At 62.3% G+C, this 21461-nt stretch overlaps 2 protein-coding genes and 1 long non-coding RNA gene across 3 annotated transcripts; 1 reads left to right on the top strand and 2 right to left on the bottom strand.

Annotated features, from left to right (window-relative positions):
- Positions 1 to 1540: 1540 nt before the first annotated feature.
- LOC125754616 (sodium- and chloride-dependent creatine transporter 1-like) lies at positions 1541 to 4645 on the bottom strand. Its single transcript, XM_049107345.1, has 3 exons — positions 4545 to 4645; positions 4159 to 4297; positions 1541 to 4041 (listed from the first exon to the last, which is right to left on the bottom strand). The coding sequence occupies exons 1-3, from the start codon at positions 4620 to 4622 to the stop codon at positions 3956 to 3958; spliced, it is 303 nt and encodes a 100-aa protein (XP_048963302.1). The 5' UTR covers positions 4623 to 4645; the 3' UTR covers positions 1541 to 3955.
- A 377-nt stretch (positions 4646 to 5022) lies between these two features.
- LOC112668349 (EKC/KEOPS complex subunit LAGE3-like) lies at positions 5023 to 6574 on the top strand. The gene is made up of 3 exons (XM_025460544.2): positions 5023 to 5247; positions 5865 to 5993; positions 6222 to 6574. Exons 1-3 carry the CDS (start codon positions 5036 to 5038, stop codon positions 6364 to 6366), a joined length of 486 nt encoding a protein of 161 aa, XP_025316329.1. The 5' UTR covers positions 5023 to 5035; the 3' UTR covers positions 6367 to 6574.
- Positions 6575 to 16566: 9992 nt separating this feature from the next.
- LOC112668350 (uncharacterized) lies at positions 16567 to 20734 on the bottom strand. Its single transcript, XR_003141666.3, has 2 exons — positions 20084 to 20734; positions 16567 to 19504 (listed from the first exon to the last, which is right to left on the bottom strand). It is a non-coding gene; the product is annotated as an uncharacterized LOC112668350 (long non-coding RNA).
- Positions 20735 to 21461: the final 727 nt, after the last annotated feature.

Here is a 21461-nt window from a genome sequence, read left to right as displayed (position 1 = left end):
ATGACTTGTTAGTCAACTATGAAAAAACTCAGGGCGGTTAATAAAGAAACGTGCATCGAAAGAAACTACCACTTTCCCCGATGCAGACAGCAGGGCGGTACGGGGAGGTCCGACCCCGGGGGAGGAGGTCGACCCATACACCTTCCCACCCACACTGGCCAAGATCCTAGAGCCTTCGTGCTGAGGGACCCGTCGCAAAGCCTCTGGGATAAACTCGCGCACGTGTGCTTTGTGTTCTACAAATACACACATGGTCGTAGTGACAGACGATGTCACCGTCACAGAGGAACGTACACTGGGCCGCCCCGCAGCACCGGGTCTGCGGTCGCCGCACCCCCACAGCGGCACTGCCCCACGGGGTATCCCGAACCCCAAGTGGCTGTTGAGCACACTCAACGGGGGGAGGGTGTAGGTGTCAAGTGCACGCGGAATTAGGAAAACACCGTGACTGGAATGCAAAATACCTCGTTAATACTCTTACTGACTATACACGGCCCAACGATCATATGTGGGATAGGACTGGGTTCAGTAAAACGGATGGAAATTATTTTGTCCCTTTTTTTTTTTTTTTTCCTGGCTCCCTTAGTAAGTTCCCAAAGAGTTTCTCCTGCACGTTTTCGTGGTGAGTTCATTCCGGAGTGTGTCATGGGCTTTACCGTCCCGGGACACGGGGCCCTGCTGACCCTTACTAGTTACCGCTTTATTTAGGGAGGCTCTTAGCTTTGTACTTCCACGGGGCCACTTTGCTGAGTGCTCTTATTTGTAATGTTCTCCAGTAGGATCACCGTGTGTTGTCAGGCAGGCAGTCATAGCATCCTGAAATGATGATTACTGTACCTCCTTCTGTTAGATATTTCTACTTACGTCTTTTTTCCGTGCCTGGTTTAATTTTCTACTTGACACGATAATCGCGTGGAATCATAGTGGTCATACGCAGTATGTGTGTTTTGCTCCAGACTTCAATGGAGATGCTCCTCCTGCTCTTTGGATTCTGAACTGTTGGTAGAAATACGTAATGTAAAGTAAGAATTCCCCTCGTCTGACTATATCAATGTTTTTTTCCTTTTTATAAAGCAAAAAGGACATTCGATCTTGTTGGAGGCTTCTGTAACGTCTGTGGAGAAATGATCACGTGGTTCTTCACTTTAGATCGATTAAAATGGTGTATGATTTCCACAGATTTTCTAACACGGAACCATCCTTACACTCCCCAGTCAATCCCTCTTGGTCACGTTTTATTTTTTTATCGAGGCGTAGCTGACGTACAGTACTGTGTTAGTTTCCGATGCACGGCACAGGGATTCAACAGTTTTATACGTAGGAGGCGACCACCAGGATGGGTCTAGCTACCACCTGTCACCACGCAAAGTTGTTAAGATACAACTGACTGGGATCCCTGGGTGGCTCAGCGGTTCGGCGCCTGCCTTTGGCTCAGGGCCCGATCATGGAGCCCCCGGGTCGAGTCCCACGTCGGGCTCCCGGTGCATGGAGCCGGCTGCTCCCTCTGCCTGTGTCTCTGCCTCTCTCTCTCTCTCTATGTCTATCATGAATAAATAAATAAAATATTTAAAAAGTATATAATTGAGTACATTCCCTATGGTGTACATTGCATCCCTGGGTCTTATTTATTTTAAAACTGGAAGTTTTGTACCTCTTAATCTCCTTCCCCTATTTTACTTGTCCTCCCACTCGCTGGTGGTCTGTGAAGCACCAGATCGTTCTCTGTATCCTAAGTGTTTGTGCTTTATTTCGTTTTTTTTACATTCCACATACAAGTGAAATCGTACCACTTCTCAAATTTATCAGTTGTGTTATTTTCCTGATTAACTGACTCCTGCATTTTTATTGCATGTTTCCTTCCCTAGTTATTCTTTGGCTTATTTCTGGCCTGTGTCCTCATGATTTGCAGTGGATACTTTATTCATTTTCATATTTTCTGGCTCATTCACACAAGTAGGTAAGGCTATATACATGTTTTTCCTGGGCTTTTTTGGAAAGATTTTATTTATTTATTCATGAGAGACAGAGAGAGAGGCTGAGACACAGGCAGAGGGAGGAGCAGGCCCGAAGCAGGGAGCCCGACAGGTCTTTGAAGCCATTGTGTTATCCTTGTCATTTTCTAGATACTCTCAAGTTTTCTCCTGGATATATTCTTTGAATCGACGTTTAAGGCGGTATTTAAAATTTTCCAGATGACAGGGTGGCTTTCACTTTGTATATTTTTAAGGGTATTATGTATTTATTCATCACAGCACCGAATGGTAGAGGCAGAGAGAGAAGCAGGCTCCGTGCTCCCAGGTCTTTGTTTGGTGGGGGCCTGCTGCTCCCTCTCCCTCTGCCTGCTGCTCCCCCTGCTTGTGCGCACTCTGTGTGTGTGTCTGTGTCAACAAAATGAACATCTTTGAAAAAATACTGTAGCTTTACATAACCCACGTAGTCCCGTCTTATGCATACCACCCGGCACAAGAGAACTTCCTGTGATGATGGAAATGTTCTGTGAGATCCAGAAGCCGCTAGCCACACATGGCTATTAAGCACTCGACACCACACGAGTGTCGTTAAGGAAAGCAATTTTTGATTTCAATTAATTACAGGTAAATAGTCACAGATGACCAGCGGCCACCATATAGGACAGTGCAGCTCTGGACAGTGTCTTTATTCCCACGATGGGCATCAAGTGTCCCTCCTTCCCTTTCCACAACCATTCACATTGATCACATTGTACTTTTCTCTAAATGCTTATGTTTCTACATTTATTTATTCATTTTCTAAATGAATTTATTTATTTATTCATGAGAGACACACACAGAGAGAGGCAGAGACGCAGGCAGAGACGCAGGCAGAGGGAGAAGCAGGCAGAGACGCAGGCAGAGACGCAGGCAGAGGGAGAAGCAGGCCCCATGCAGGGAGCCCGATGCGGGACTCGATCCTGGGACTCGAGGACCACGCCCCGGGCCGAAGGCAGGCGGCGAACCGCTGAGCCACCCAGGGAAGCCCGGCGTATTATTTTCATGTTGAGTCACACAGGTCCCAGAAGCAAGAAAAGCAAGGAGGAGAAGAGAAAGACGATCAGCAAAGTAGAGAGGCTGCAGGTCAGGATCACAATTACGATCTAGTTACAGACGACGGCCTCGACGAAGACGCTGCGCGTCTATAAAGCACTGAGCTCCCGTTATCAACCTCCCTGTACTTGACCCTTGAACAAAACAGGTTTGAATCTGAGGGGCCCACTCCTGTGCTGAAGTTTTCAACAAACACAGCCTAGGACTAAGGTTTTTTTCTCCTGTTTCTGGTTTTATTCACATTTCCCTTCCCCCGCTCACCTCCTGGGCAGAAGGCAGTCTGTGGCATACATACCCCGCAGCAGGCCTGTCACTCAGCTGTTTATGCTGTCGGCGAGGCACGCACTCACCGGTAGCCTGTTGGTAGTAAGGTTTCGAGGGAGTCGAGGGTCACACGCATTCTTCTGTGGTGCGGGGTGGCGGCTCTGTTGTGCAAGGGTCGAGTGTACTTCTCGGGGATTTAAAGAGGGAATTTGAGCATGCTCGACGTTTCCAGCTTTAGACTGTCCCTGTGTACTCATTCCGTGTTGCAGGTGTCTTTAATTTTTTTCCCCAAGATTAACTTGCCAAGTTGACACAGAGAGAGAGAGGGGGAGAGCGCGAGCGAGCGAGCGCACAAGCGGGAGGGGCTGCCGAGGGAGAGGGAGAGGCAGGCTCCGTGGTGAGCAGGGAACCCCACGTGGGGCTGGATCGCAACCCCCGCGAGCATGACGTGAGCCCCCACGGCAGGTGCTCAACCGAGCCGCCCAGGCGCCCTCCGTGTGTCCTGAGACCGACTTGCCTTTTCGTGCAAAGTTGGTCAGCGCCGCTGAGAGCCTCCACGAGGCATAAACCCGGGCTGGAGAGGGACAGGAGGCGGTCGCCGGCCTCCGAGGAGGACCCAGCGTTCTGGCTCACGGCAGGCGATACGGCGTCAGCGCACGATCCATCCTTCTCTTCGGAAACTCCCACCCCGTGCTCGCAACGCACCGCTGCCGGGCTGGAAGGTAACCCGGGTCGGAGCGGCTGCCCACAGCTGGAGACAGGCCGGAGAAGGGGTGCGAGGGGCTGTGCGGCCCGGCCGCGCCCTCCTCCCGTTGCGCGCACGTGCCCTCACCTGCGAGCGGGGACCCCAGCTTGGACCAGTCGGGCTTGAGATGGTAGATGATGCCATCCAGGGCGCCGGGCAGCAGCACTCCGCGCACCAGCAGCACGACGAGGACCACGTAGGGGAAGGTAGCGGTGAAGTACACGATCTGCGGGGGGCGGGCGGCTCAGAGGGGCCCCCGGCCCGGCGGGATGGCCAGGGGACCAGGCCGGGGGCTCGGAGGTCCAGCGGGAGGCCGGCCGGCGGCCGCGCCGTCCTCCTCGAGGCCTCGGCTCCTCCCGGGGAGGCTGTGTGCTCGGCTCGGGCAGCAGCAGCAGCCCCGCGGCGCGCAGGTGACCCACGGGGGTGGGGCAGGGGGACGGGCAGGGCCTGGACGGGGGGGGGGTCGGGGGTACCTGTCCGACCGCCTCCAGATGCTCCAGGACCCGGCGCAGGTGATCAGCGGGCTGGGGCCAGGCGGGGCGGCGGCGCATGCGCGGGCTGGGCGGGTCGGAGTCACGTGCCAGCCGCCTCCCTAGCCCCCCCCCGTCCCTACCACCCCCCCGCCCCCCGCTCCTGCCAGGCTCGGCGCAGGCGCCCCAGGGAGCGCGGGTGACGTCAGCTGGCGAGAGGCGGGGCCTCCTGAGGTAGCCTCGGCCGCTTCGGGACGCGGGCCACGCGTTCCATCCGGGCATCTGCGCCCCCCCCACCCCGCGGGCTTGGCGGGAAGCAGCGACGTGCGGGCGGCGTGTGCGCAGGCGCCGTGCGTGCCCGCAGCGGCCTTGCGCGCCGAGGGGCGGGGCTTCGCGAGCGGGCGGGCGGGCGAGCGAGGCGGAGCCGTCGAGGAGGAGTGCGGGCGGCCTCGCGCGGGGCTCTGGGCAGGCGGGCGTAAGTGGCGGCGGCGGCCATGCAGGCCCCAGGGGACGGCGAGGGCGGCGCGGCAGGCGGGGCGGAGGGCGGCGCGGGCAGCCGTGAAGGCGAGGGTGGCCCGCGCCCCGAGGGAGCGGAGGGCGAGGCGGTCAGGGCCCCTCCCCAGGCCGAGGTTGCCCCGCAGCCCGCGGGGCCCCTTGGGGACGTGCCGCCCGAGGTCATGTTCGCCCCGAGCCGATTGCTGGAGTTGTATCTTTTCCGCGGAGGGGGCCCTGGGCGCGGGCGGCGGCGGGGTCGGTTGGGGGCGTGGCGGCCGCCCTGGGGGGCGGGAGGGGCAGCGGGGCCAACGGCCTGGAGAGGCGACCTGAGGGGCCAAGGTTGGGGCCTAGGAGGGGACGGGGGCGGTTGGGGCCTCGGAGGGGACGGGGGCGGTTGGGGCCTCGGAGGGGACGGGGGCGGTTGGGGCCTAGGAGGGGACGGGGGCGGTTGGGGCCTAGGAGGGGACGGGGGCGCTTGGGGCCTAGGAGGGGACGGAGTCGCTTGGGGCCTAGCAGGGGACGAGGCGGTTGGGGCCTAGGAGGGGACGGGGTCGCTTGGGGCCTAGCAGGGGACGGGGTCGCTTGGGGCCTAGCAGGGGACGAGGCGCTTGGGGCCTAGCAGGGGACGAGGCGCTTGGGGCCTAGGAGGGGACCGGGCCGCTTGGGGCCTGGGAGGGGACGGGGCTGCTTGGGGCCTGGGAGGGGACGGGCCCGCTTGGGGCCTGGGAGGAGACAGGGGCGGCCTGGGCGACCCTCTGCCTCGAGGGCTGAGCAGGCCTCGGGCCCCCGGAGATTGAGCAGCGGACGGTGCCTTAACCGCGCCCCCAGCAAGCTGACGGTGCCCTTCCGGACACCACTGGAGGCGGAGATGGCGCGCAGGTCCCTCGCACCGTATGTCCAGCGTCCCCGAGGACTAGTTCAGAAGGAGCTGACGGTGAACGGCAGCGCCCTGGCCATGTGAGTGCTGCGAGGCGGGGAGCGGCGGTCGGAGGCGGGGCGCGGGGTACGGGGAGGAGCGGGGATCCCGGGGCGGGGGGCGGGGGGTGGGGGGGGACGAGGAGGGGCGCACGGGCTGGGCGGGGGAAGGACGGGAGGGGCGCGGGTGCCGGGCGGTCTGTGTCTCCCCAGGCCCCCACGGAGGCCCTGCTCACCCCCAACCCCCCTGTTCCTTTGCCCGCCCTGCAGTAGATGGACTGCCGAGGACCCGGTCTTCTTCCGCATTTCCGTGAACGCCTTCCTGGACCAGCTGTCCCTGGTGATGCGAAACATTCGAGGCTTTGGGTCCCCGCCAATGCGAAGCCTGGGCCGGGGAAAGAGAACCGACACCTAAAGCCGCGCCCCCCGCCCCCGCAGGCGCGGCTCGGGCCGTCGTCGGTACCTGCCGTCGTTGCCGACCCGCTATCAGAGCCCCACGTTTTTCCCCCGCAGCGGGCCCCGGGTGCCTCCTGGTGCCCTCGAGTTCTTAGTTCTTTCCCTGGCCTCGGGGGAGCGGGCCCTGCTTGTTGGTTGCTGCAGAAAATAAAGCCGAGTTCACTGTTTCGGGTCTGAGGTTCTTTTCTCGGCTCCCGCGCCTCCAGGCTTCCTCGCCGTTGCTCTCCCTGGGGCGGGAGGTTCTGGGAGCCCCGTGCCGCCAGCACAAGGTTCTTGGCGACAGCCTGGGGAAGGGAAACTGCAGCCCCACGTCCAGGACTGAATGCTGTCGGGGTCCCGGAGTGCTCTCCCGGTTCCCCCCCCCCCCCCGCCCCCACCGTGCGGGTACCGCACCATATACCGGGCGGGCGACAGCTGGACGGGCTCTTTAAAGACTTTATTTCCTGCTTCCTGAAAAGCAGAGCGGCAAGGCCACAGGCGGCGGGAGAGGCAGGCCCCATGCGGGGAGCCCGACTCGGGACTCGACCCCGGGTCTCCGGGATCTCGCAGGGGGCCCCGAGGGGCCCTTAGAGCGCCAGCGCCGTCGCGCTCCGGGTCTCCCGTTGCGGGCGCTGACGCCAGGCGGTTCGCGGCCGGGGTCTCTGCGGGAACGCTCGCGTCCTCGCGCCGCACCCAGGAGGTGCGTTCACCGCGTTGGTCCCCTGCCTGGTCTTGAGCCGCTCGGTCCGCGGTCCACGGTCCGCGGCGCACGCTTGCCCTCCGGAAACACGCCCTCCCGCCGCTAGGCTGCTCTCCCCACGTCCCACCAGGCTGGCCGCCTGCCCGAGGAAACGGCGCGCTGGGAACGTGGGGAACAACCGCACGCCCGACTTGGGGATTTCCTGGCCCCCTGGCCCTGAGCACCATGCCCCCCACGCCCCCGCCAGGGGCGCCCCGGGCCTGGGCAGGTCACCGCCTGCGAGCCCCGCACTGAGGATTCCACCTTTGCGGCTGCGTCCCCCCCCCCCCCGCCCCCCAGCTTTGCTCCGGTGCTTCCTCTGCACGCAGACGGGTTCCCGTGAGCCTTGCTCCTAGGGGTACCGGGCCGGGGCGCCTGAGCGGACGCCTCCCTTCTGCTCCCGCCGAGGTCGCGGCCCTGGGCTGCAGCCTCGCACCCCTCTCCCTGCGCAGCAGGGAGTCGGCTTTTTGACGAGTCTCTGTCCCTCTGCCCGGCCCCTCCAATAAACAGATACACGGTTTTTGTTAAAAAGGCGAATCAGTGGCACCAGAGCAGCTCTTAGGGCAGAACCCGGTTTGCACCGCCCCGAGGCAGGCCCTTTCCCGGACCGGCCTGATGCGCCCCCGGCCCCGCCCGGGGTGAGGTCTCCCGTTCTGGCCGGTGGGGACGGCCGGGGGCGGGGGGGGGGGGGGGGGGGGCGTGTGCTGCGTGGGGCGGCGGTGACCCTCGCCTGGGGCCCCGTCCTTTCCCGGCCTCGGGCGGGGCTCCCCCGGGGCCCCCCTGCAGCTCTCCGCCCCAGGGGCTCCACCCTGGCCCTCAGCGCCCCCCACTCTCGGCTCCGTCTCCAAGTCACGGAGGCTCCACGCGGCCACACCCGCGCGCTCCACACCGCAAGCTGGGGCACGGCCCGGTGCGCCTCGAGTCTCGGCCTCCCCCGGGGCGCTGCCCCGGACCAGCTTCCAGCCGCTGCGGTCACAGCCTGCTACTCAGGGGCCCCCTGGGGGCGGTCCGGGCGCTGGTCCCCTCACGCGCCTGAGCAGGCAATCGGCCTTTGCAGCCTGGATGGCCCACGGGCGCGGGAAGGACAGCAGCGACGCTCACCGCCACGGTGGCGGCGGCGGGGCCGGGAAAGGACGAGCCTGCCCCGGGAGCAGAGGGCTGCCACCGGGGGCGCGTCCCCAGGTCTCGGTCACCTGCTCTCCCCCTCTCCCCCCTCTCCCTCCGCCTTCCATCCTCTGCACACGGAGCGGCTTCGCGTGGACAGGTGGCACCTCAGCTGCGAAGGCCACTGCCGACCACACTCCCCCCCTGCTCTCCAGCGGCTCTAGGACATTCTACTCGCTTTACTCGCTTATGTTTCTTAAAGGGTCTGTTGATTTTTCTGAGAGGCGGCCGGGGCCACAGAGGAGCGGGGTGCGGAGGAGGGACAGGGGCGGAGCAGGCTCCCCGCTGAGCCGGGACCCCCGGGATCATGACCCGAGCCCAAGGCCCGCAGGGGACCCGCTGAGCCGCCCAGGCGCCCCTCGTTTACTCACTTAGGCACGTTCCCCCCCCCCCCGAGGTTAAAGGTCGCCTCGCTGCCGATGGCAAGTTCAGAGCCGGGTCCCCGGCCGCCTCCCGGCCCCTCGCTGTGGGGCCCGGGCTCTCTGCAGGCGGGCTGACGACGGCACGGCTGTCCTCCTGAAGGCCCCTCGCCGGCCCCGGGTTCCGTCCTGGAACCCGGCTGGGTCGCCGTCCCTTCCTCTCCGTTCCCGTCCTTGCGGGTTCAAGTCAGATGCACTGAGGCGGGGCCCCTACACCGCGGCCTCCACCTTCAGGGGCCCTCCCTGCCTTTCGGGGGAGACATCCCGTCCCCTGCCTGCCGCCGCGACCGACGTGGACGACAATGCGCCACCACAGACGTCCTTCCGTCTCCCGAGTCGCAAGGCTCCGCCCCGGGCCCTGGCCACCCCGACTTCTCCCCCGAAGCTGTGCCTTTCCCAGGAGGCCGCAGGGCCCGCCGCGCACGGGACGCACCCTCGGGCTCGGGGTGGCTTCTCTCCCGACAGTCAGCAGGTGCGGCCATCGGGGGCCTGTGGCTCGGTGCTTCGCGTCCGTCCATGGATGTCGTGTGTGACATTTTATTTCTTGATTCCTGAGGGACACACAGAGACAGCGGCAGGGACACCGGCAGAGGGAGAAGCGGGCTCCCCGCGAGGGCCCGACGCGCGCCTCCATCCCGGGACCCCGGTCGCGCCCCGGGCCCACGGCGACGCCCAACCGCTGAGCCCCCCGGGCGCCCCATGTTATGGAGACACATTCCTCGGGTACGGATCGCACGAGAAATAAGTATATTTTCGGGGCAGCCGGTGGCCCCGGCCGCTAAGCGTCCCGGCTCCTGATTTCGGGTCAGCTCGGGACCTCGGCGTCCTGGGATCGGCCCCGCGCCCCGTCGGGCTCCCCGGCCTGCCCCGAGCCTGCTTGTCCCCGTCCCTCTTCTCCTTCTCCTGGTCTCTGCCTCTCTCTCTCTCTCTCTGAAATAAGTAAAGAAAACCTTAAAAGAAAAAAGAAGAAATAGTTCCGTTGTGCACAGTGACCGTGGGTTCCGTCGGTTGAGGAGTCCTCCTTCCCGGGCTCGTTCTTTCAAGCGTCGGGGAAGCATTTTGAATCCGAGGACATGCCCGTCACCACCGTGCAGCACGTGTGTGCTTTGGTCGCCCAGCAGCCATTGCCCTTCTCCTGCGACCAGGATCCCCATTTCCCCCAGAAAGCCCCCGTTTCCCTCCCGCCCGCAGCTCTGACCCTGGGAGAGTTGAGGGACCTCTGGTCCCAGGGGCGGCGTGCGGCTCGGGCCTGGCCCATCAGAGCGCGGCTTTCCCGCGGCCATCGGCCACCCCAGCCAAGCGCGGGACCCTCTGGGGGCAGAGGGGAGGCGGGAGAGGGGAGCCCAGCGCCGAGGCCCAGGTCCTGGATCCAGCCTCGCCTGACGACGACGGGCCCTCGCCCCGCCCCATTGGGTTACCCGGACCCAGACGCCCCCTTCGGCTGCAGCCAACGACAATACTGGGCACCGGGCCTCTGCGACTTTCCTCACCTGCGCCGTGGGGCCGAGGAGCCACCGACTGGCGGCCGGTTCACACGACGACGCGGCTGCCCTTTCCCTTCCCGGACACGCCGGCGGGTCCCAGTCTCCCGAGAAGCGCTGCGGCCTCTTGTGGCCGAGAAGGAGGCCCTGCGGCTTCCGGGGGTCCGGCTGCGGAGAGGGCGTGGGGGGGGGCGACAGGGACACGCGGCAGCAGCCGCCCGGGATCCGGCCTTCCGGCCCAGGGCCCCCAGGACGGGCGCCCGCCACTCACCGGGCCCGGGGCCAAAGCACCCAGTCCCGGCCTCCCTCCCACCCAGCTCGGCCCAGAGCGAGGCCGGGCCACGGGGCTGCGGAGGCTGCTGGCGGCGGCGACACCGTCAGGGCCCGCCCCCCGCACCCCGACCCTCCCCGGGCTCCCCTGTCCCTCCGGGGCAGCACCTGGGCTGCCGGGGGCCTACGAGGTCGGATGTGACTCTCCTTTGCCCCGCATCTTCTCTGGGGTCCTCCCGGTCCTCCCACCTGGTCCCTGTGACCCGCCCACTCTGGCCTCCTCCCCGTCCTCCCACCTGGTCCCTGTGACTCGTCCCCTGTGGCCTCTTCCTCATCCTCCCACCTGGTCCCTGTGACCCAGCCACACTGGCCTCCTCCCGTCTTCCCACCTGGTCCCTGTGACCCGTCCCCTCTGGCCTCCTCCCCGACCTCCCACCTGGTCCCTGTGACCCGTCCCCTCTGGCCTCTTCCTCGTCCTCCCACCTGGTCCCTGTGACCCGCCCACTCCGGCCTCCTCCCCGTCCTCCCACCTGGTCCCTGTGACCCGGCCACACTGGGCTCTTCCCCGTCCTCTCAGCTGGTCCCTGTGACCCGGCCACACTGGCCTCCTCCCCCGTCTGCCACAGGCCAGGCCCAGGCCCCCTCAGGGCTCTTTCCTGCGGGAACTCTCTGCCCCGGTCCGCCTGGCTCACGGCCCCCCATGACGTTAGCAGGCCTGGGGGTGGGAAGCAGGCAGGTGCGGCCCAACGGAGATGCTGCCCAGCCGCCCCCGGGGAGATGTGGGTGCCCCGAGGACAGTGGGGAGCCGGGCACGGAGCCCGACAAGGTCCCCCCGACGTCCTCTTAGGTCCCCAGGCCCGGTGTGGGGAGAAGAGGGTAGACGAGGGCAGGTGGGGCAGCAGCGGGGACACGACCCCGCACCCCAGCCAAGGGGTGCTAGGCCCAGGGTGGCCGTGGCGGTGGGGGCGGGTGCCGGGGGTGGGCCTCGCAGGGCAACCCCCAGACTTTGCTGACCTCAGGGTGGCCATGACCGCCCTCCCTCGATCCCAGACCCTGCACCCCCTGACCCTGCCTCCTGTTCGTGCAGAGGCCGATGCCCCCGACAAGACACCTCTCCCCCGCCTTCACCGCACCTGCCCCAGGACGCCCCGCACTTTTCCCAGGACACCTCACCCCCCCACCTGCCCCCAGCCTGAGGCCACACCTTGACCTCTCCTGTGTGGGTCTCTGGGATCCCGCTGCCAGGCGCAGTCCCTGCTCAGGGCCTCCTGTGCCTCGACCATCAGTGTCCCCCACACCGCCCCGCAACCCGGCTTCCTGACCGCCTCCCTCCCGGGGGCAACGGGGGGGGGTCTCATTCCCTTGCCAGGAGGCCCCCCCGCCTTCTCGGGGTCCCTCCGGGCCCTGCCCGCTCCACTGCCCCCTCCTGAGTGTCCCAGGGCCCCGGCCCCGGCTGCTTGGGGCTTTCTCTCTCTGCCCCTGCTCTCGGCCCGAGGGGAGCTTGTGGGGGGCTCGGGGCTGTCAGGGCCGGGCCGGGCTCGCAGGTTGGTCCCATCCACGACACGCGTGTCCTCACACTCCCACATCCGGCGCCTACTGAGCTTGACCTCGCAGCCCCCACCCGCCCGCCCTAGCACCGCACCTCCCAGGCACCCCAAAACACGTCTGAGCTTTCGCAGTCTCTCGATCTCTACGGCAGCTCTGGGTGGTTTTGAAAAGTTCTGGGTCTCCGCCTCCCGACCCCTAGAAGCCTTTTCCACCCAGTCTTTCTGGTCAGGATGCTGACCTCGCTCTCCCAGTTGCTTGGGTGAAAACCCAAGCATCATTCTGGACTCGCCACCTCCTGGCCCCCGTCCAGGTCTCAGCGGATTGTTCCCACGCACACCGTCTACAATGCCCTCACCGTTGTACCTGTGCCGCCCTGCTCCAGGCCACTCCTTCCGGCGGTCGCCTGAGCGCAGTCCTGTGCCACCTGCCCTCCCGGACCCTAGTCTTAACCCTCCGACGCCCTCTCCTCAACCCGGACGCTACGGCGATCCTTGCGTCTCAAATGGAAGTCAAGCCATGGGTCTCCTCGGCCCACGGCCCTGAACCGGCTCCACGCTCATCCCGAACCTGAGCAAAGGTCGTCACATTGGCCAGGAGAGCTTCTTGGCTGTGCCTTCAGCATTGCAGGTTTGGGGAGTCGGCCTGCAGTCTTCTCGGTGCCTTGAGCGCGCAGCCCCATGCAGCTCCGGCCTCCCGGTCACCTCCTGCAGGCCTTCCCAAAGCTCGTGGCCTCGCCCTCCCTACCTGCGTGGCCGGCCCCCCACAGGCCCGCGCACATGCAGTTGCTCTCCCACTGCTGTGTCCCTTCCACACCGCTCACGACCTTCTCAAATAGAGAACATACAAAGCCACTGCTGTCGTTTCCCGCCTCCCCCGTCTTGGGTCGGCGGTGCAGTAACTGCGATCACATCACAAACTGCCCCCAGACTTAGTGAATTCAACAACTGACTTCGCACACGCATCTCCCACCTGGGCAGTCGCCGGGGGTTAGGCTCACGTGTGCTCAATGTAGCTGCAGAAATCGCCTCCGAGAGGCCTCCGTCACAGCCTGCGGGCCTCGGGCCTCAGTTCCTTTTCCTGTGGTGCAGGCTTCCTCATGGCCTGCTGGCTCGGTTCCAAGGGTGCAAGTCCCAAGAGTGCACCAAGCAGAAGCTGGACCACGTGGCCTGACCAGCCTCGGACACCTGGTGCCTCCTCCTGGTGCCTCCCCTGCTGTGTTCTCTGGGCGAAGGCACTCACCGCCCAGTTCCAGCCAGCTCTGGGGGTGGCGATGTGGACTCCATCGCTCAGTGTGGAGTGGTTAGATTCTGGAGGAGCAAGTGGAGGGGGGATATCTCTGCAACCGTGTGACCACATTGCCAGAATTCAACGTTCTTCAGTTGGCTTTGCCAAAGCCTCAGCCGCGGATACTTGAAAAGTAGCAGAAGTGCACATTTCCCAGAGGGATTTACCATGAGCCTCAGTGATGAATGGCATATCCAGAGAGTCATGGCACGATGCTGAGTTAAGGATCGGAGTCTTCAGTCACCAAAATATTCTTCCTTGTGCAGCAGCATAGGAATGGGGGTGCGGTGGCCTTGACAATATTTATTTGTTCTTCCTCATTGATATATTTTTTTAAATGGACAGATACCCTTTCTTTTTTTTTAATTTTTATTTATTTATGATAGTCACAGAGAGAGAGATTGAGAGAGAGAGAGAGAGAGAGAGAGAGGCAGAGACACAGGCTGATGGAGAAGCAGGCTCCATGCACCAGGAGCCCGATGTGGGATTTGATCCCGGGTCTCCAGGATCGCGCCCTGGGCCAAAGGCAGGCGCTAAACCTCTGCACCACCCAGGGATCCCTCTCATTGATATTTTTAATGAAGCTTCTCATTACGAACGTATCCAAGGGTGAATCATATAACTGGGTGGAGAGTCATTCACTGAGTTTTGGTGGATTCCATCCAATGAAATCAATCACCAAAGGCTGGAATTTCCAACTTATATTGGTCATATTCCTGGTCCATTGCATCCTATCTGAAGCCTTAGCTGCTCCATGACATGAATGGACAAGAAGATCTTCCAGTTCAGTTGCATATGAAGATGACTAGACCATGGGCAGCAGCACGGCGTGGGATCTGTTTTCCTTGAGTGGGTCAACTTCTCACAAGTGAGATAAGGACCAAATGGGGGACTGCTAATGGAAAACTCAAATGGGCAGTGGTGTGACCATAAATAAACTAGGACTCGGGCGTGAAGTCGTCAGGAACCCACCAAGGAAACAAACAAACAAACAAAAAAGTAGCAGAATGAGAAGAGTCCAGGTGAGGGGGAAGATTTCTGCAAGATCGCACTGGGGAGCTCTGGAATATAACTTCTACTTAGACTTTGTCCCAATATGAGGAAAGGGAGCGGAGATTTCAGAACGGGGCCCCTTCTGAGGGCCTCCCAGCTCCCTGCTCTTACAGGTAGAGCAGCTCTGGCTATTGTCTGAGGGGTCTCCTCGGAGAGGGAATCCCAGGGGTGGGCCATTGGAAGCAAGTGCACAACCGCCAGAAAGGGGCACATCCAACAGTGAAACGGGTCTGGGAGGCTTTGGGCGCGGCACCAACAGAGCTCAAGTCGGAAAAGCTTTCCTGTAGTTTCCTCTACTAGGTTTTATGGTCATGCTTCTTACAGCGACTTTTGAATTCTCCTGGAGCTTATTTATTTTCCTTCATTTCCTTCATGCGAACTGGTTTTTTGAAGTATGCTTCACATGCAGCAAACGGTACAAATATGAAACTCACTGAAAAATCCGTGGATTTTTACATATGTATACATCCATATAACCACCCAGATTAAGATACGGAACATTTCTATCATTCCAGAAAGCTCTCTTCTGCCCCTTTTCAATCAATAATAATCTCCCCAGGGTGCCTGGGTGGCTCAGTCAGTTGAGTGTCCGACTCTGGGTTTCAGCTCAGATCATGGGCTCTGGGATGTGGGATCGAGCCTCTCACCAGGCTCTGCACTCAGCAGGGAGTCTGCTGGAGATTCCCTCTCTACATCTCCCTCTGCCCCTCCTCCCAATCACTCTCTCTCAAATAAATAAACAAATCTTTCCAAACATAATCTCCCCAAAAGAGGTAGCCACTCTTCTGACTTGTCACCATAGTGGATGGAAATGAATTAAATCTCAGATCGAAGAACCAAAAATTGAAATAATGTAAAATTTTCAGACAGATCTAAAACAAGTAGGTTGCGTTTTTTACATGAAGGCAAACAGTCTCAGCAGATAAAACTCATTGCAGCGGAGGTCTTGACGGTGCACGACCAGAGCAGCTGTGGTGCAGAGCATGACGGACCTGATACAGCAGAGGGCACACACCAAACCCGCTGTTCCGTCTTTCCCACTGGGGGCCGCCTGGAATCGATGGCTGTGCGCGATGGCAAAGTGGGGCAAGGGTGGTTATTGTCCACGGGGATCTCCATCCGATGACCCGGTGGCACTCGTGACCAGAAGGCCCTCGTGTCCCCGAGGCTCTCTGCTGTCTTCTGTACCGTGAGTGAAGTGCTGTGTGTGTTGTGGGGAGGGTCTGCGTCTCGGTCCCACGTCTTCCTCTCCCAGTGGGGTCCGGGGCCCCGCCTGCACCAGAGCCAGACTCCCTCGGTGGCCGAAAAGAAAACATAAATTTGTAAAGCACATGGCACCATGTAGGGAGATGACAGCAATAAGTGCAATGTGAATTCAAGAGAAGGAGAATCAGGAGGCTGGAAACTTAGGGGGGCTCTGGTTAAGGGGCCAGAGCACAGGGGCCTGGAGTGAGATTACCCTTCGGGTCAGGTTGCCCGGCCTCCGCTTTGCACGGGCCCCCCCGGGCCGGCCCGCTCCTCTCTGGGTCAGGAGCTGGGCTGGGCTGCGCCGGGGAAGAGCGTTCCTGAGCTCGGCCCCACACCTCCGGGGCCAAGTAATTTCGCGTGGCCTCTTCTCATCTCTGGGCCTTTGGCCTGTGTCCCCAGACCTGAGCCCCCACATCTCTGCTCGTCCCTGCCTGGCTTCCCGGCTGCGAGCGCCTGCAGCCCGGGCCCCCGGAGCGAGGGCGGCGCAGGACACTCTGCTGCGGGGACAGGCTGGCTGGGGGCTGTCACTTTCCGAGGTCTAGTGACGAAGGTCGTGTTGTATGTGCTGCCAGGGAGGGGCACTGAGCTCCATTCGCGGTGAAGCAAAGAGGCGTGGAGACGGGCTCAGGCCGGGGTGGAGCAGGCGCCCCGAGAGCTGCTCCGCTGCCGACCTTGCAAATGGCAGTGGGGTCCGCTTCCACACGCCGGGCTTTCTGTCTTTTTATCTTTAAGATTTTATTTATTTATTCATGAGGCTCAGAGAGACAGAGAGGCAGAGACACAGGCAGAGCGAGAAGCAGGCTCCCTGCGGGGACCCCGATGCGGGGACTCGATCCCGGGACCCCGGGGTCAAGCCCTGGGCCGAAGGCGGCACTAAACCGCTGAGCCCGCGGGCCGCCCCATACCGGGCTTTCAGGGCGGGCTCTGCATTTCGACCGAATGCACCGCTTCACACGAAGAAGAGAGAACTCGAGTGTCATTCCTCCGTATAAAACCTTTATTAATGCCAGAAAGGAAACAGTACAAAACATACTGGGTTTTGCAGATCAGCGCGATTCTGCGTACAAGGCCGGTCCTACCCGGGACGGAGGGGGCCCCGAGCGGACAAAGGCCACCGTCCAGCGGCTCCCTGGAGGGAGGACCCTGTGCCTTCGAGCTCCCCCCTCCCCGAGGAAAGCGCCAGGCCCCAAGCTCCTGGGCCTGCGGCCTGGGGGACTTGCAGGCTTGAGACCCTTGGGTCCCCCTTCGGCGCAGCACAGTCCCCGATCTGCAGGAACTCCCCAACAGGGTGACACGGGAGAAAAAGCAAAAAGGGGCTCCAGAGACCCACGTGGGCTCGCCCCGCCACCTCCCGGAGGCCGTGCCCCGCGCAGGGCACACAGCTGCCGTGAGCACTTGCCTCCACTGGTATCTGTGATCGTTCCCATTTTCAGTGCAGAGCCCCAAGCCTCAGGCCCTGGCCACATTCCTGGCCCCGTTACCCACAAGCCAGCTCCGCAGGGAAACGGGAGGCGGCCCCTTTCCCAGGGCGCTCGCTGCCGTCAGCCCCCAACTGGCTGCCCTTCCCGGCCGCGAGGCGTTATGCTCCTGGGAACCTTCCATCGGCAGTCTTACCGAAGCAGGGCCTGTCGCAGGGCCTGTCACACACACCCTGGAAAGGAGGCTGAAGTCCTCTGTTTTTCTCACCCCTAATTAATTGCTCCCAGACAAGTCACACGGCTCCAGTGTGTATTGCTTCGTGCAGCCGACGCTTCCGGGGACAGTTTTGCAAAGAGGCTTGGGGGGTGGTCAACTGGATGCCACCTCACTACCGGTGTCATTTTAGCTCTTTCTTTCCTGATCTAGCTCCAGTCGAGTGTGGTTCTTGGCACTTGGGCATAGAATTTTCCGGCACCAGCCTGTCAGGTAATCAAGAATGTGAACACAGGTGCACCCCCTCCCCCCGGAGGTTACTGTCTACGAGGTCCACCAGCCCCGGATTGCTGCCTGAGGCTCTGTGACTCTTTGTAAGTCACGCAGGGAAGAAGGCGGCTCCTTCCAGGCTCTGGCCTGTGCGTTGTGACGTGGAGCTGGCTGCAGGGTGCAGGGGCCCCTCTCATTTCTCTGTCCAGGCTCATGGGGGACCCTTACATCATTTAAAGCATTCGACAATGTCCCCCACCCCACTTTCCTCCAGGAAGAAAATGCCGTCACCAGATCCTGCTGCTTTGCACATGAAAAGTACTTCTCTAACGATCTGAAAAGCCAAGACTGTCCTTGACTTACCCTTGGGGCAGTTAGAAACCCTCAAGCCCCACAGCAAAGCCCACAGCTGCCCCGACTGGCCCTGGCTGTCACAGACCTGCCTGCCTGCTTAAGCCATCCTCCTACGCGACACACAGCTGGTCAGAATGGCAGGCCAGCATCTGCTTCCGTCCCAGTTGTTCGGATTTGCCTTCTGGATGCAGGTGCTCAGAAGACTCGAGAAGACCCATTGAATAAAACCCCGTGCCCAACTGAGACTCTCATCTGGGTCCACTCGACCCCGGTGCCCCATCAAGGAAGGGGTGACGCGATGGCCTCACGACAAAGTGGGACCGTGTGCTCTCGGGGTTTAGGCAGCACTAAAGCGGAAGGGAAAACTCCGCCAGGAAACTGGGTCCAGCATAGGACAGCCAGGGACGATCCCCCTTCCCGAGGGGACAACAAACCTCTGTGAGCATCAGCCAGCTCACGGGGAGCCTGCTGCCAGGGCACCACGGGATCCCAGGCCGGAAGTCACGGTGATCGTTAAAAGCTAGTCGTGACGGTACCTACGGACGGCGTTACTTTCCCATTCGAACACCACAGAGGGCCTGGCGGGACATGCAGCCGTGTCCAGTCAAAAAGCACCACCTCGAAACCCTATGACAGGGAGAGGCGAGGAGTCCTCCGTGTCTGCGCGCGTTGTTCGTGGCCCCAAGGCCGGCCGAAGCGATAGAGCTCGTGCAAATCGTCGTGCGGCGGGCAGCGTGGCCAGCTCTGTCCCAGGCCTCACCCCGGGGCTGGGCTCCGTGCGGGCCCCTGGGCGGTTCCCTCCTCTCATGCTCACTCTTCCTTTCTTCCCAGCGGGAGCCACCATCCCTGGCACGCCTCGCTTCCGGGCTCGTTCAGGCAAGAGGTGGCCGAGGCAGGCGCACGCGTGCCGGGAAGGGGCAGGCCCACCTGGCCGGGGTCACCTGCTATGCTCATCGCGGAGCCCAGCACTCCCTGCCCCCGTCGCTTGAATTCTCTTTCTCTGGGGAGACAAATGACTGATCTGCCTGTTGGGGTCTCCGGCTTGCGTCTCCTCAGCCGCGATTTCGGGGGCCGGGACGAGACGTCTCCAGGAGCCGCGGCGCCAGGACCGTCCGTGGACCAGGAGGTCGGGACACAGGTCAGAATCCGCAAGCGTGACACCCAAATGGTCCTGATGGCAAGACCGGCTGTCCTCTGCGCCCCGACGCTCCGCTGGGCAGCTTCTCCACCAAACTCTGGGAACCCTACTCCCCCCAGTCTCGTTTTTACCGTTCGGAGCGTGCCTAAGTGAACGGCCCGGTCCGGGGCGCGGTCCACGGCCGTGGGGGCACGGCCTGGGGGCTCCGGGCCCGTGTGGCTGGGGAGGGCCACTCAGCGTGCACAAATGACCCTCTCTCCCAGCGGTTCTTGCCAAGCCCACGGAACCTGCAGATTCTCCCCGGATCTTGGCCCGGATCGACCCTCGGTGCGATTCTGGCAAAAGAGCCGCGAGGGCAGGGCCCGAGCCTCCACGCCCCGGTCCCGGCCCGAGCACACGCCTCACACTTTGGACTGCCTCTCGTCCGTCCACTCCTGCTTCGTGCTCTGCAGGGCTTGGGTCTTCTGCTCATCCACTTGGACGTAGTCGACTCTTTGCTCTTCCGCGAGGAGAAGTTTCTGAGGGGGGAGCACAGAAAGGGTTTCGTCACATTGAATCACGAATCAGGAAAACGTCGGCCCTTCTGTGGTAGGTTCCAGCGTTGTTAACCCTTTGGAGCCCCCCCCGGCCCCCCGGTCACTCCCCGCAGAGGCGGACACCTCGGGTGTGTGTTTGGACAGCTCTGGACCTGGGATCCTCCAGCCCGGCTCGGGCCATCGGGCTCCTGTGACCCATACGACGGCAGTGGAAGGGACGCAGGCCGTCGGAGAGGGAGGCCGGCAGCTCGTGCTCCTGGCACGAGGGATGGTGGGCGACGGGGACACAGCGGGCCGTGGCCCGAGCACAACAGCCGAGGCCCGCGCTGCCGCCAGCCCCGAGGGCCTGGGGGCGGGGTCCCAACTGCAGGGCCCCCCGAAGGCCGCCCAGGCCCTCTTTTGTCCCCGCGGGTCTCCCCCTGCAGACCAGGTGTTCTGGAACATCAGCCCAGGTTTGGGGAACGAAATTACAGGTGAAGGAGAAGTGGGAGCTCATTTGGCAAAAGGAAAGGGAAACGCGGGGGGCCCTCCTGGGACGGCTCGGGCACGACGGACGCCTACCTGCTGTACAGGGGCCGGGGAGGCTGAATTGAAGTCCAGAGCTAAGTAGTCCAGGCTGAATTTCTTTGTCCACGTCAGAGCGCCACTGCCCAGGGGGTTGGCTGTCCTGTGATTCTGGAAGGCAACATCACAGGGCCCACGTTACGGCTGTAAGGCCGGGGGCAGGGGGGCGACTCGGGGTGCACCGCAGCCCCTGCCATCGGGTCGCAGCAGGCTGCTCTCAGGAGACCTCCGTGTCTGCGCGACAGCTGGCCCTTGAAACACATCGCCAGTGCGCCCCCGCGCAAAGTGAGCCCTTCGTCCACCCCGGAAACACTGGGCCGAAATCTCCTGCGACAAGAATTTAAGGATCTGACGGGCCCAGGGCCTTAGAGACCAGATCCCCAGAAGATCAGTCACAGTTAAGCTCGAGTAAAGGCGTCCCAGGTGCACGCAAAGGCCCTTTATACAAGGCGGACGGTGCAACGTGGGCGACACACGCCCGTGGGCCCAGCACTCGGCCGCAGAGGCCCCCGTCCCCGCCACGACCTCCGTCTCTCCTCACAAGACACTACGCGCCACGTGGACGGCCGCATCTCCCACGCTCTCGTTAAAGCTACACCTCGGACGGCGTGCAAGTGTCCGTGAATCACACGCTGCGGCTCTGGCGGTTTTGGCCTCTGACCACTAGCAGCGTGTTGCCCGGACTGGGGGGACGTCGCCGGCCCAGTCGCACACGTCCCGCTCAGCCCTGCGGACGCTCTGGCCTGGCTGCCCGCTGCGGGCCGGGGCTCTTCCAGGCAATGCTGCCGGGAGCGTCCGTGCGCCTCGAAGCGGCTCCGGGGCGTGGGCCTGGGTCGGAAGTGCTGCCTCCGGGCCGGTCCGTCCTGCACTCACCGAACGCCTTGCACCCGGGCTGTGGGTGCTGCACTTCCACACTCAGCAGGGGCAATTCCGCCCCGTCCTGCCCTCCGTCCTGGCCGGCGCTTGCTTCTAGAACACTCCGTCGCGTGGGGACAGTGGTGTCCTGCTGTGGTTTGATCTTCACGCCCTTGGTAACTAATTGGCCATCCTTTTTTTTTTTTAATATTTTATTCATCCATTCATGAAACAGAGAGAGAGAGGCAGAGACCCAAGCAGAGGGAGAGGCAGGCCCCACGCAGGGAGCCCGACGTGGGACTCGATCCTGGGACTCCCTGGGCCGAAGGCGGGCGCTAAACCGCTGGGCCCCCCAGGCTGCCCCAATGGGTCATCTTTTTGTACATTTAAGGGCCATCTCTTTTTTTTCTCTCCTGTGAATGGTCTGTTCGGGCGTATTTCTGTTTTGATGATTTTCATGTTGAAGCACCCGCATTTTTCTAGTCCCCCCCCTTCCTCCTCATGCGTCCTGGAGAGCAAT

Source organism: Canis lupus, chromosome X, assembly GCF_003254725.2.
Source record: "Canis lupus dingo isolate Sandy chromosome X, ASM325472v2, whole genome shotgun sequence".
Taxonomy (NCBI): domain Eukaryota; kingdom Metazoa; phylum Chordata; class Mammalia; order Carnivora; family Canidae; genus Canis; species Canis lupus.
Note: the sequence above shows the minus strand (reverse complement) of the source record. Positions and strands in the feature narration are given on the sequence as shown.